Genomic DNA, 14,555 nt, shown 5'->3' with positions numbered 1-14,555 from the left:
AGCCGAAGTTGATAGTTGTGGTGAGCCATTAGCATTAACTGAGCTAGAGCTAGCTTAGTTGATGCTAGCAGTTTATTGAAGCTTGTCAGTGAGTGGTTGTTGTTGCTATGACAATCGTGCCTACAAGGATGGGTGCCCCTACACCTTAGTCACACCCACTTTATAACTCAGTGATGGCCTCTCCTGTATCTTCCCTGTTAGTTAAACACAAGCTACTAATCTGTAGCAGTTACAAACAGACTCTACTACATGTTCAAGCTGTTGTGAGCACTGGCACCTTTTCTTGGCCAGTTAAAGCGCTGCTCATGTTTACTGTAGTGTTGATTTCCTGGTTTACAATCCTACAGACAGCAGTTCCAATGATAACCATATAAAAATTGATTTTTTTGTGCCTTTTTTGGGTAGTGACAGTAAACACAGGAAGCGGGAGGTGGGTCAGGTGTAGCAGAGGGCCTAGGATGGTAAAATGGTAAATGGCCTGTATTTGTATAGCGCTTTACTAGTCCTTAAGGACCCCAAAGCGCTTTACACATCCAGTCATCCACCCATTCACACACACATTCACACACAACACTGATTTTGTAAATGGTGTACTACATGGAGTGTTCAATTTATATTTGATTGTTGTTATGAAGACAAAACCTCATATCCGTATCTCTGTCTTCCCAGAGATCTGCAGAGGATCGGAGTGTCTCTAGCTGGACACCAGAAGAAGATCCTGACCAGCGTGCAGCTAATGAGGCACCAAGCCGATGATCAGTCTCCCACCGAATCCGTGTAGCCACACGGGGGAAACACTTGACCTGGGTGCAGTCTGTGAGCGAGCAGGCTGTCCTATACTTCAGTTTTTAAGCTCATACAATTAAGTTTGCTGCTTTTGGAGATCTCAATCACTTCACGCGCTTTCAAAAAATCATCGTTAGCCATTTGTGTGTCTGCATGGACAGATCCGTCCCCCACTGACAGGATGGACTTCTTTTATGCCATTTAGCTTCCAAAACGAAAATGGCTCCTGGGAGAAATTCAGTGTAGATGCATTATTCTCACAAAGAGTAAAAACAAAAATAAGTGGGGAAAAAAGGAAAACTTACTGAGCATGAGGCTCTAAAATCATTACCCCCCTTTTTCCACATGCCAGCGTAACTGTGAATGCTATCACTGAAATCTACAGACCATTTAAACCATCTTGAATTAAAGGAAGATTGTTTTGTTTTTGTTTTTTTTCATGAGGACACAAAACACTCTGCTTTGAAGAAAGAAGTGGCTGAGCAGACGTTTATATGAAGGGGCACAAACCGGACCAAAAGACTGACAAAAAGGGTTTTAAGAGACGAGACGCGCGAGCAGGCTTGTTAAATCCAGAGACTACTTCAGCGTGTTCCTGAAAAATTGCTACCATCTGAATCCTGACAAGAGCCAACCGTTTAAAGGGGACCTTTTTTAATAAAAAAAAAGCTATCTTCATATTGAAGAGTTTGTACATATTTGTGATACGGGATATGTCTTTCCTATTTGCTCATTAGCGTTTGCGTTCGCTAACAGCAACAGACAGTTCAGTGTCGCTGGAGTATTTGTGACTTCTCAACGATTCTCTTCCCCGCCTGAATCATCACTGGAGCAAATTCTGAAGTGCTGTGGACTGCAAACAAAAAAAGAAAGAAAATAGGTTTCAGTGTTCTGGTTTTTTTCTTCTCCTTTTTTTTTTGTACTTTCCATGCAGCCATGAAAAGATAAACTCTTTCAGTGAAAGTGCTACCAGGGCCTGGCCTACTTAAAGTACTTAATTCACAGAGAACTCATAATGGATGATGTTTCACAATCAGCACAAATGCCCACTGAGTAAAGCCAATTAGAAATATTCAAACCATAGTGGTATGTCTCTCTTTTCTGAGCCAGGAATCAAAGCGCATGCATGCTTGGTGGCGCAGAAGAATAAAGCAGCTTAAGACTGTGGGTACTGTGTCATTACCAGTTATCGAGATTGCACCTGTTGTGAAAGCGCCGCGGTGTCCAGAGAATCTTTAAAAGACACCAAAGGTATCCAGTGTTCTTGTGATTTGGCTGCAAATCCTAAAGCCGCCTGCCAGCCAAGCACAAAACCAACCAGAAATCCAACGCTCATGTTCTGTCCACGCGTGGAAACAGATCTTCCCGTCTAAACTTTGTCATGGCCGCCATCCAGGTGGCATTCATCGCTCAGCAGCAGGCAGCCATGCAGGACTCTTTGTTTTCATTCATTTTTCTTATTCGCCGGCTGCCGGACACGTTACCGTCAGAGCCCGTTTTGACAGTCTCATTTCCCGATTGACATCTCCGATTAATACCGCCGCGTCAGTTTGCAGATGAAATGACAGGAAATGACCTATCCGTGTTCCTCATCTGCAGACGGCAACCTTTTCAGTGTCAGAGAAGAGATAAAGAGATCAAACAAGAAGAGATACAGTGAAATACCACATGCTTTCAGTGAAGAGGCAAAACTGGTGACTTATTTATCTTTTTTTTTTCTAAATACTGAAGCTCGTCCTAACAAAATATGATATAAAGAAGGCCTGATCTCACTACAGGGCACACTGGTGGAGAAGCACTGGGAGATCTCTTTTATCTCAGCGCTGAGCGGATTACCAGCTGTGAAACAACAGCAGGCTCGCTCTGCCTCCAACCACCACCACCCCGCCCAACAAAACCCCTCTGGTCACACGCGTGCACGGATTACCCATCAGCACCTCTGATTGGATGTTATGATTTTATTTGTCATCCGCTGCGAGCTCGGGCTCATGATGACAGAAGTGACAGTTGTTTGCTTTTAACACGCTTTCACTGCTGCATGGCTCCTACAACAAAAACAAACAAACAAAAAAAAAATGCTGTGTTTGTGTTTGTCTCGCACCACCGCTTGCCACTGCTGGGATGCCCCAAAGTCTTTTTATTTATGAACACTGTGACATTGAAGGGGTCTGTGGCTTTTCTTTTCTTTTTTTTAAACCCAAGAAGAAGAAAAAACAAAACCTCCAAACATTTCAGTTTGCACTCGTTTCCCCGAAACTCCACTCCAACGGCGCGGCCCGCAATTGCATTTGTTGCCTGGCAACAGCAGCTTATTGAGCATTTTATCAGGAAGTATTGAGATCAACTGGGAGCGTGTCAGTAGTTCAGAGGCATAATTCGTTGTGAATAGATGCCTGTGGAAAAAAAAGAGAAAGAAAACAGTTTCAGCCCTGGCTCTGGGGTTTAATAAAGAGCGAGACAACTAGTGCGCCCTAAAAGCTCATATTGAATGCCACCTAAGAAAAGAATAGACGAAAAAGAAACAAAATTCATGCAGAGGAAATGAAAACTATCAACACAGACAGGCATCTTGCTGCGTTATGCAACATCTGTAGTCGAGTGTGTCTGTTCTTCCGATTCATGTTTTTCTTTCTTCTCAGCAAGTGTAAATGTTAGTTTTGGGAACCATTTCACATGTTGCTGTGTCAGTGTTTGTGAAAAAAACCAAACCAAACCCCAATGAAGGCATAAGTGATCTATGACACGTCTTGTGTTTATACCGTTGCGTGTCTTGGTTCAAGCACAAGTGTTCGCCACAGAGGGGATACCTGGAGAAACCTCAAGAGGATGATTTGAGTGTTAAAGATGGAGTTTGTGAAAGCAGGTTTCTGAGTTAAAAGCTAATCCACCCTGAATCTGTTGCCTACAAACAAATCATAATAATAAAAAAGAAAGGAGAGCATGTAAACAAGTCAGGAGCCAGATATGTAGCTATGCTGTCTGTAATGTATGCTGAATTCTAGCTTGAGGCTAAATTGTGTTAAGTTTTAGATTTTTCTCATTTTCTCTCCTATAGAAAAGTTTTTATTTCGAAAGAAACAGTCAATCATTGACATTTTTTGCTATTTCTACACACACACACACACACACACACACACACACACACACACACACACACAAGTGAGCCGAGCTAAACTAAACAAAGACAATGAAATGTGATGGTAAAATAAAATGATGAAAAAAAAATATCTCCCACTCACTGTCAACTTTTTAAAAGTTTGAAGATGAAAAGTTTGCCTAAGACACTCGCTGTGTCCCAGTTCCACATTAGAAACTAATTCTAGTCTGAAGAGTGTGCGCCTGCTGGAAAAGCAACAAGAGAGAGTATAGTCAAAAAAAATAAATAAATCAGCATGCATGCACAAAGAAGCGAAGAAGCGTAGTGACAGCTTGCTAAAAATGAAAACTAATCGTGGATGGTGGCAAAGTAGCTCTGAAAGCACGGCAGAAAATAAGTGTAAGACAGGACGAGGGAGATATTTTATACGTGTTCGTGTGAAGTTTAATTAGCGCTGACATTTAGAAGACCCAGTCTGGTTGGCGTACGTCGCTCTGCGGATGGGATCATTTCTTGTCAGTGTGAACCAGTTAAAGGTGCCCTATCTGGGGACACTGCTGGCAGAAACGAAATGAACTCATCTTGTGCTCCGAGTTTGATTCGTACCAGGACCAACCACGCTTCACTGCCAAGTCATAAGCTTGCACATTGGGTCACACACTTCTCCCACTCAGCATTTTACGTGCTGAGAATCTAGCCAGTGTAAAAAATGGAAGAATAACCTTAAACAGGGTTTTGAACTCTGTTGAGTCCTGTGTGATGGCTTGTTTGAAGCAGAGCAGATGGTGACTTGTTTTCCCCTCTATGCTTGCCATAGCTGTATGTGTGACTTTGCTGGTCATTACTACAAACCACAGACTGTGTATACAACATAGAGGTAGGCACTGGGTATAAAAAGTGGAGGCAGTGCCAAAGTACCTTAAACTGTCTTATTTAATATAATGCAATGTTCATTTACTAAATTATAGTCCCATTTAGAGCTAAATAGATCATCAAGTTGGGTATGCTTTTTTGCGTGGCTACATTGTCACTGCTGTACACTGCTCAAAAAAATTGAAGGACTACTTTTTAATCAGAGTGTAGCATCAAGACCATTAAACTTCTGGGCTATTAATCTGGCCAGTTAAGTAGTAGAGGGGGTTCTTAATCAGTTTCAGCTACTTTGGTGTTGATGAGACTAACAGGTGGACTAGAGGGGCAACAGTGAGACAACCCCCAAAACAGGAATAGTTTTACAGGTGGACGGATATTTTCTCCCTCCTTATCTTTCTGGATTTTTTTTTTTTTACTAGTTTTGCATTTGGCTGGGGTCAGTGTCACTGCTGCCGGCATGATAACCTGACCTAAATCCAACAGACAAACTCTGGGACATAATTTTTCAGTTCAGCTGATGCTACATGGTTGCACTTCAGACTGTCCAGGAGCTCAGCTACGCCCTGGTCCAGGTCTGGGAGGAGGTCCCTTCAGTACACCATCCGTCTTCTCATTAGCAGCATGCGCCAACAATTTCAGGCAAGCATACAAAGCAGACGGGGCCAAACAAACTGCTGAGTACCATTTTGAGTCAGCAAAATGACAGTTTTGCAAAGCAGACCAGCTTTCCACATCACAATTTCATGTCAGTTGTATTCTTCAATCCAGCCCTCTGCAGGTTGATCATTTTCATTCCCATGAAATGATGTGGCATCCTTTCATTTCTAACACATTACCCAGTCCATATCAGTATAGATATGCAGCATGATATTTCTCCTGTTGATATCTGCTGTGTTTTAAAGCGTTCCTTTAATTTTTGGAGCAGTGTATAAGTGGTGTATGCAACATTTGCCCATTATTTTCCCCATTTTTTTTACAAACGCAGTCCAGTTTTCAATTTAAAGTTTAAAGACGACGTGGTCGTCCATCTTTAACTGTGTATAACAGACCTGTTGGCTGCTGCTGATGCCAGCAGACATCCTCACTTCCTGAGATGCTTCCTATGTGCAGAAGATTGCCAAAGACACCAATTGGGAACTTTAGGACTGCTGTAAGGCTTGTATCAGAGTCAGTCAGCAAACTCAGTGCTTGTTATCCTGTTATCTTGTGACTAGTTTTCCTTCTGCATGCAGAGTTTGCTGATGCTGGCTGCTGCAGTCATGCTGCAGCCTCATATTCAGACTACTTTTCAATGCCTAATAATTTATTAGCACAGTAGTGTAATAAGTGTTCATCATATCAGTTGGCTCGAGTACACAGAGGCAATGTTAACACTCCTAAGCACTACTCCCTGCCTTCGCTCTTGCACAGTAGCGCTTCTTTTCATGCTACTGGCACCTGAGATGATGGTGAACCACTGTGCATGCCCGTATGTGTTTGTGTTGTGTGTGCAGAGAGACAGGAAGTCTCTGGTGAAAATACAGACCCACACTCTCTTTTTGATTCTTTTCTTCGTCTTCAGTTTTTTTGCATACCAAGTACGAAAACACAGACCTGGAACTGCTTTTGTTTTAACGTGATATGCCACTTGTCATTTATACATTTTGCACAGGGCTTTTGTGTCGTGTTGACATTTGCACGCCTGCACATAAAGCGGCACCTGATCGTTTTGGGAGCACGTGAACGTATCCGTGACCACATCCCATCTCGTTTGCGAAAACTCCACGTCTGATGCAGCTGCAATGCATTGTGCTCTGCTCGCTGTAAGTGCTGCTGTAAGGCACACATGACAAAAGCCCTCATTCTGTTATTCTGCAGAACTGTCATCAAAACCCGACATTTACCGCAAGATCTTTAAGATAAAATTGCCTTTCAGACTCCACTGTAGCCGTCACACTATATTTAGCCACTTACGCACAAAAATGAGAAAAGTAGAAACCTAAACAACAAAGTAGGCCCAGAAATGCAGGGTGAGTCTCCTCTAAGTGCTTTAGGGTGGATTTATCTTTTAATTGCAGATTTTCTTTTTTTCTTTTGAAAGCTGGTCAGACTGGGCTGCTTTTCTTTCTCCTCTGCTTTTTCTCTGGTGTAATAGATACTGTAGGTGAGGCACCAGATGAGAGCGTGAGAGTTATGAAGAGAGGGGAGGAAAAAGTAAAAGGGAATAGGTAATAGAAGGGGAAAGAAGGGAAGGGGAAGGATTAGCAGAAGAAGAGAGAAGAGGGGTGGAGGAGCAAAGGCAAAGCTTGACTTGTGTTTGAATAAAAATGAGGCTGGGTGTGGAGAGATTACTCGTTCTCTTTTTGTCTCTCTCTCTCCCTCTCCGCTCTACCCAGCTGTCCTCCTTCTTCTCCTAATGCCCACAGCCTCTCTGAACTGCTCACTCTGCTTCCAGTCCGCATTTCCACCGTCTCTTTTTCACTCAGAGTTTGAAGGCAAGCAATCGTTCTGCGTTAGAAGCACTCCTCTCTCCAGCAGTTTTGAACTTGCATCTCTTAAGGATATATTGGCGCCTATTCTTTACATAAAAGACCCCCGCACTGTTTTGTTGTGGGCTTTCAGCAAACTATTTATGCCGGAGCTGTGGAAGTAATGGGCTTTTCCTCTTTTCCACCTGCTTTGCTCCTCGCGCCCAGTCGTTCACAGCGATTCATAAGGCTGACCTCGCTGTGGCTGTGCACACTGCAAGGGCAGAAAAGGGTTTTCTGGGATGCTCAGCAGAAATTAATAGGCCCAAACAGATAAAGTCTGCTGACTTTGGTGGTCCTCTGATTTTTCCTCTTGCCCCCCTGTGACATATTCAAAACTATGGGTTACCAGAAACTGCTATTTATGTGAATTGGGCGGATCACAATGAAATTTGGTTCACGTTCCCCTCGGGATGAGTTGTATTTTGTGTAGTGATCTTGCTACATTTAAAGCATCATCATTAGATTATTTTGTCCGATTCTTCATAACCAAATAAGTGAGAAACAGCAGTAATTCACATCAGCCTCAGCTGTACTTTGTTGCTGCGTGCTACCTAAACTAAACCGTGAACATCTATCATACCTGATGAGCAAGTTAGCCTCATAATTTGGGGTCGTTATTAAATTGCTAACGTTAGCGCTTAGCTGAAAACACATTTGAGTTTGCTTTCACTCGGAAAAATATATTCCCTTACAACTGCAAGTTCTTTTCAGTTGCATTTCAAGCTCTCCGGGAAGAGACGTTCTTATTTAAATGATTGATGAAGTCTGCAATCCACAAGACTTTCATCCAGGAGTCGAGGGTTCGACTCCCATGTGTGACCCTTTCTTTACTGAGTTCTTTTTGTGACTTTCAAGTTGTCTGGCTTAGGCACCAAAAGGATGCCACATCATTTGGCGCAGTTATGGAATGATGGGGAAGTATTTCAATTACAAAAATATTTGTGTAACTTCACAAATCCAGGAGAAAATAATTAAAAACTTGTACGGGGAATGTCTCTTTAAAGTCTTTTGCAAAAAAAAACAAAGAAAAAAAGGAAAAAAATACATAAATACAAAGAATTCTGATGAGCATATTTCCCCAAACTGTGACAATATATGTCTTCTGCCCGAATGTATAAATATTTGCGTTCCAACCTAAGCTTTTTGAGCTTTGTAATCTCATTTTACACAAAGTGTTTCTTTAAACCGCAGACTGGCTGTGCACACTCCCTCTGCAGAAATTTCCACTTTGTTGTTTTTCTCATGGTAATTTATTTTCCTTCGAACTGCTTGCCATACCTTTTAGTATGTATGTAATGTACTATTTCTCTTGAAAAAAGAAAAAGCAGCTCAATAATCAGCTGCATCTGCCTTTCTCTGTTTACCAACAATAACGTTCTAGGTGTTACTGCTCATATAGTCAGAGCATCCCACTGTCATGTATTATACTACTGTAAATTAATGTGAATATGCGCAAGCCTGTGCATCTTTGTGTGTTTGTGTGCGCGTGTGGGTGTAATATATTGTGTGTGTGGATGTGTGTGTGCGTGTGAGTGCTGTTCAGTGTACAGTAAAATGTTTGTATTTTGTGCGTGAGTTTGTAGCTGTAAACTTTCTGACTCTTACATTTACAATGCACTGTTTGTCAATAAAGAAGACAATTCAAACCCATGACTTCTGGAAATCAGTTCTGTTTTGTGATGAAGAGGAAATTTAAAGTTTATCAGGTTGGGACTCGGGGTTGCTGGAGTCACAGGTGATGCAGGGTGAGAGGGGGAACACAAGCTGGATAGTTCGTCACAGGCTGGGTTAATATACAGTTCTTTGTGGGACGTGAAAGGATATTTTCGATCTGCCATGCAGAGATTTGGATGAGCACATCATGTAAGGAAGCATACGTATCCATTGCATCGGCACATAAAAGATGGATGTGGAAATGCCCTGATTATATGCTTTTTAATGACCAGGGTGGGTGTAGGTGTAAAAGTGGGACCTCGGTATATAGTTTCTAATGATTTTATAGGTTCAGTCACTAGTTTCTGTTCATGTTGAATACAAAATATTTATAAACAAATATTTTGTAAATGATGTGTAGATTTAAAAAGAGTATTATCCCGGGTATAGTCATTAGTTAACCATTTGTGATCGACTAGCTGTTAGCCAGTGAATGTATGTGTACTTGTTGACATTACAATGAAAGTATAAATCTTTAGTTATTATTCATCTCTGACTGTTTTCCACAGTGTGTCTTTCGCTGTGACTTCAACTATATTTTATACTGTATATGGATTATCAGTAGGTTAGCCTACCATGACATAAAGCCCACAACTTAGGCTCTGTTAGCTTACAAAACTCAACCTCGAGCACCTCATAATAATAATAATAATAATAGAAATAATTTGTTTTCTGAATCCAAACAGAGATGAAAATGAGATTTCTTATTACGTGTATGGCTACATTTACAGCTCACAGACACTGTATAGTGTTGCATTGTTTTAGAAGAGCTAGCAGAAGCTTTTATGAAGTTTGGCCAGGTGAGCTATGCTATGCTAACAACATTTACGTTTAAACATCCTGATTATCGATTAATTTCTCCCACTTTTATTAAAACTCTTGATGCCATTTATCTGAACTGAGTGTATTGGGGGCGTCCAGTGTGTGTGTGTGTGTGGGGGGGGGGGGGGGGGGGTGATCCATACATGTATTGTACAGCTTCTGCTCTGTATATACAGTTTGTGCTGGAAGGACTTTTTTAAGCAGTGTAACCTTCTCACACTTTAATAGTGGGATAACAATATAACATAGTAATTTCCATATGTTGTCACCTTCATCGCCACTTCACCAGTTTGCTGTATATTTAGTTTTAATGAGGAGATTTTTTTAAGGATATGGTTGAGTTCACTGTTTTTCATAGTTTTATACATAGTTCGGAGGACTTTGTGGAAGCCCAAACTCAATAAAAGAAGATAACAGTTGAACAGTTGCATAATGTTTAAATTAAGTCTACTCAGGCTGCAGTAATGGTAATCAAAGTGCTTGATATTCTTGGTTAAATGTTTACTGCTGGAGGCAACATTAGGTCTAAATTGTACCTGTTGTAGTGTAAGATGCATTTCTCAGGAGATTACAGAAGACAAGACATAATAAAAAAAAAGATAATAAAAGTTTATAATGAGTTTTTCTTTTTATACCAGCAGACTAAGTGAATTTTATTTTATTTTACTTTAAAAATGTGAGTGATTCATGTTTTTGACTTTGACTCTTTGTTGATTAACGGGGAAGTTTATAACCTGTGAATCTGAATGATGCAGAGCACTTTCCCTCAGAGCACTGGAGGTATTTAAAGGGGCTGAGCTGACAAAAAAATTCACAAAAATCTCAAAACCCACAATGTGGGGTAAATTGAAAGACATTTAAAGCTAGAGTCACATGTAAAAGAAACCTATTACCTGACAGTCTGCTGCAGTCTATTATTCAGAGCAGTGAGAGCCCCGTCAATTCATACGAAACACATTAACAGCACAGGTGCTATGGCAAATTGCTAATGAGTGCCGTGAATACACACCAGGAGCGTAATTGACATAAACCCTTTTAACCGTAGCTAAGTGACAGAGAATGAAATTTGATTACAATAAAAGGTGGCCTGCAAGTAAAATATAATTAAAATAAACTCCATATATATAACACCCGCCTAAATATTAAAGTCAAATTTCCCTACAGCTAATCAGCTTCTATGTATCGGTATGCTCTGTAAAACAGCCTCTACAGTTAAGGGATAACGCAAATCCCATCACAGCAGCTGGACTGTACCAACAAATACAGGACTCCGCAAACCTCTTCAGCCACCCCTTGGTATCATTTTCTTTCTGTCTGTAAACACGATTGCTCGTGTTTGTAGCAGTGTAGAGTGTGGTCACTTTATCATTTTAATCACTTAGACAACCTGGAAACCATGATTCTTACAAGGGAAGGAGTTTTTCCCACATATATATATATATATCCAGCTGCCCCACAGCTGGATACTGGAATGCTTAGAATTGTACAAGATCAGCAGGACCCTAAGAGCCTTCATCAGGAACTCAATGGGGATGTGGCGTACAACACTAGAGGCCAACTCCAAGCCCATAGCACAAGTCACCATCAAGTGTGGGATCTACCAAGGAGATGCTCTGTCCCCACTGCTGTTCTGCATAGGCCTGAACCCCCTCAGCGAGATCATTAACAAGACTGGCTACGGATACCGACTATGGAATGGAGCAGTTGTCAGCCACCTCCTGTACATGGATGACATCAAGCTGTATGCCAAGAGTGAACGAGACATCGATTCACTGATCCACATCACCAGGCTATACAGCAATGACATTGGAATGTCGTTCGGACTGGAGAAGTGTAGTTGGATGGTAACAAAGAGAGGGAAGGTAGTCAGAACTGAGGGGATTGAACTACCAGAAGGCAACATTGCAGACATAGAGGACAGTTACAAGTACCTGGGGATCCCGCAGGCAAATGGGAACCATGAAGAGGCCGCTAGAAAGGCTGCAACCACCAAGTACCTGCAGAGGGTCAGGCAAGTCCTGAGGAATCAGCTGAATGGTAAGAACAAGATCCGGGCCATCAATACCTACGCCCTGCCCGTGATCAGGTACCCTGCTGGGGTAATAGGCTGGCCAAAGGAGGAGATAGAAGCCACTGACATAAAGACAAGAAAGCTCCTTACTATGCATGGAGGGTTTCACCCCAAGTCCAGCACCCTGAGGCTGTACGCTAAGCGGAAGGAAGGGGGCCGGGGACTGGTGAGTGTCAGCACCACAGTCCAGGATGAGACAACGAACATCCAAGAATACATTGGGAAGATGGCCCCAACTGACCGAGTGCTCAGTGAATACCTCAGGCAGCAGAAACCCAAGAAAGAGGAGGGAGACGAGGAACCATCATGGAAGGACAGGCCCCTGCACGGTATGTACCACCGGCAGATAGAGGAGGTGGCTGATATCCAGAAATCCTACCAGTGGCTGGACAAAGCTGGACTGAAAGACAGCACAGAGGCACTAATCATGGCAGCACAAGAACAAGCTCTGAGTACAAGATCCATAGAGGCTGGGGTCTATCACACCAGGCAAGACCCCAGGTGCAGGCTGTGTAAAGATGCCCCAGAGACAATCCAGCACATAACAGCAGGGTGCAAGATGCTAGCAGGCAAGGCATACATGGAACGCCATAACCAAGTGGCCGGCATAGTGTACAGGAACATCTGTGCCGAGTATAACCTGGAAGTCCCGAGGTCAAAATGGGAGATGCCCCCAAGGGTGGTGGAGAATGACCGAGCTAAGATCCTGTGGGACTTCCAGATACAGACGGACAAAATGGTGGTGGCTAACCAACCGGACATAGTGGTGGTAGACAAACAGAAGAAGACGGCCGTAGTGATCGATGTAGCGGTTCCGAATGACAGCAATATCAGGAAGAAGGAACACGAGAAGCTGGAGAAATACCAAGGGCTCAGAGAAGAGCTCGAGAGGATGTGGAGGGTGAAGGTAACGGTGGTCCCCGTGGTAATCGGAGCACTAGGTGCAGTGACTCCCAAGCTAGGCGAGTGGCTCCAGCAGATCCCGGGAACAACATCGGAGATCTCTGTCCAGAAGAGCGCAGTCCTGGGAACAGCTAAGATACTGCGCAGGACCCTCAAGCTCCCAGGCCTCTGGTAGAGGACCCGAGCTTGAAGGATTGACCACCCACAGGGGCGAGAGGGGAATATATATATACACACACACATTTATAGTGCACATTTAAAGACTATAAATAGCAATAGTACATTCATGTAGTTGCAAAAAGCTTGATAATATATTAAGTAATCCAAAGTATTCAGAATACGTTACTCTCATTGAGTAAAGTAACAGAATACGTTACAAAATACATTTTGGGGCATGTAATCTGTAATCTGTAGTGGAATACAGATTAAAATAACCTTCCCAACACTATAGTTAACATAGTAGTTAGCATAGTAAACACGCACTCTGAGGCAGATTTGCTCCTAGTCTCCAGAACCATGGTGGGCAGTTCATTTTCCCAAGGAGCCACATGAAAAACTGGGATTGTTGTGGTGAGTTAGCACCAATAAGCTTCTAAAGAGATAAAAATCAACACTGAACAGAATTTACTTCGACTGAGGTTTCTTGTCTTGTCCTCCACAACAACCTCAGTTTCTCGTGGGACTCTTTGGGAAAATGAATGGTCCCTGCCCCAGAACCAAAGTCGTCCAGCTTTTTGTCTGTCAAAATATTGGCTACAAACATTGCTCTAATTAATACCCTCTATAGTAGTCAGATAATAATAATAATATTAATACATTTTATTTAAAAGTTGTTAGGTGACGGCTGTGTGCGGACAGGGATAGGACCCAAGGTGCAGACTCCGGAGACAGAACTTAAACCAAAACAGCTTTAATGCTGAACGCAAACATAACATAACTGGAAAAACTCAAAAATAAACTAACACCAGCGGATTGACAAAACACACAGCAAAGTAAACGGTAGATCGCGACACGGCAGTGTTGGGAAGGTTACTTTTAAAATGTATTCCGTTACAGAATACAGAATACATGCCCCAAAATGTATTCTGTAACGTATTCCGTTACGTTACTCAATGAGAGTAACGTATTCTGAATACTTTGGATTACTTAATATATTATCGTGCTTTTTACAACAACGTGAATGTACTATTGCTGTGTGATTTATTACTATTACTGAAGGTCCGCGACTCCGAACTGTAGTAAAGGGACCTCTGACTAATACGGCGGGGTCCCTGTCGGCTCGTAGCCGAAAAATAGCTTTACTCTGTTGTGTGGGTCAACTTTGCTAGCAGAGACAGAGAGAGGCGTTGAAAGACTGCTCCAACGGAACTTATTGTTTTCGGAGGAAAACACGAACACGGTGTACAGTCGAGTCTTAATAGCTTACTTACAACTGGGCTCGTCAGGCACTCTTCTTGGCTGCAGTGGTTATTATTATATTTACATGCTTCCAGCTCCCGTTTTTCCTCGACGACAACTCGTACCTTTCCACTCGCCTTTTTCTCCCTCCTCGCGCTCACAGACACATAACGTGTATGGCAGTGCATTCTCCCTGCAACACGGACTATACTGCCCATGATGCTACATTCTTTAGAGCTATGCTTGTAGCATTCTGCCTGTTAGCTTAGCACAACAACAACAACAACAACGAAAAGGCGCTCTCTCACCCAGGAAACACACAGTCGCAGAAAGAGAGAGAGAGCGTCGCCCTGTAACCATGGCAACCGTAACGCTGCCGCCT

At 42.5% G+C, this 14,555-nt stretch overlaps 1 protein-coding gene across 1 annotated transcript in view; it reads left to right on the top strand.

The window, feature by feature from the left end:
* LOC146649273 (ephrin type-B receptor 1-like) overlaps positions 1–7,760 on the top strand; it is a 149,920-nt gene extending 142,160 nt beyond the window's left edge. The window contains exon 20 of the mRNA XM_085387084.1: positions 670–7,760. Coding sequence (XP_085243210.1) covers positions 670–781 — 112 coding nt within the window. The 3' untranslated portion in view covers positions 782–7,760. The remainder of the gene's footprint in view (positions 1–669) is intronic.
* The last annotated feature ends 6,795 nt before the right edge of the window (positions 7,761–14,555 follow it).

Source organism: Rhamphochromis longiceps, linkage group LG17 (genome assembly GCF_057381845.1).
Source record: "Rhamphochromis longiceps isolate RC_006_pf linkage group LG17, R_longiceps_female_GT1.1, whole genome shotgun sequence".
Lineage (NCBI taxonomy): Eukaryota > Metazoa > Chordata > Actinopteri > Cichliformes > Cichlidae > Rhamphochromis > Rhamphochromis longiceps.
This window is presented reverse-complemented; position numbering and strand designations above follow the sequence as displayed.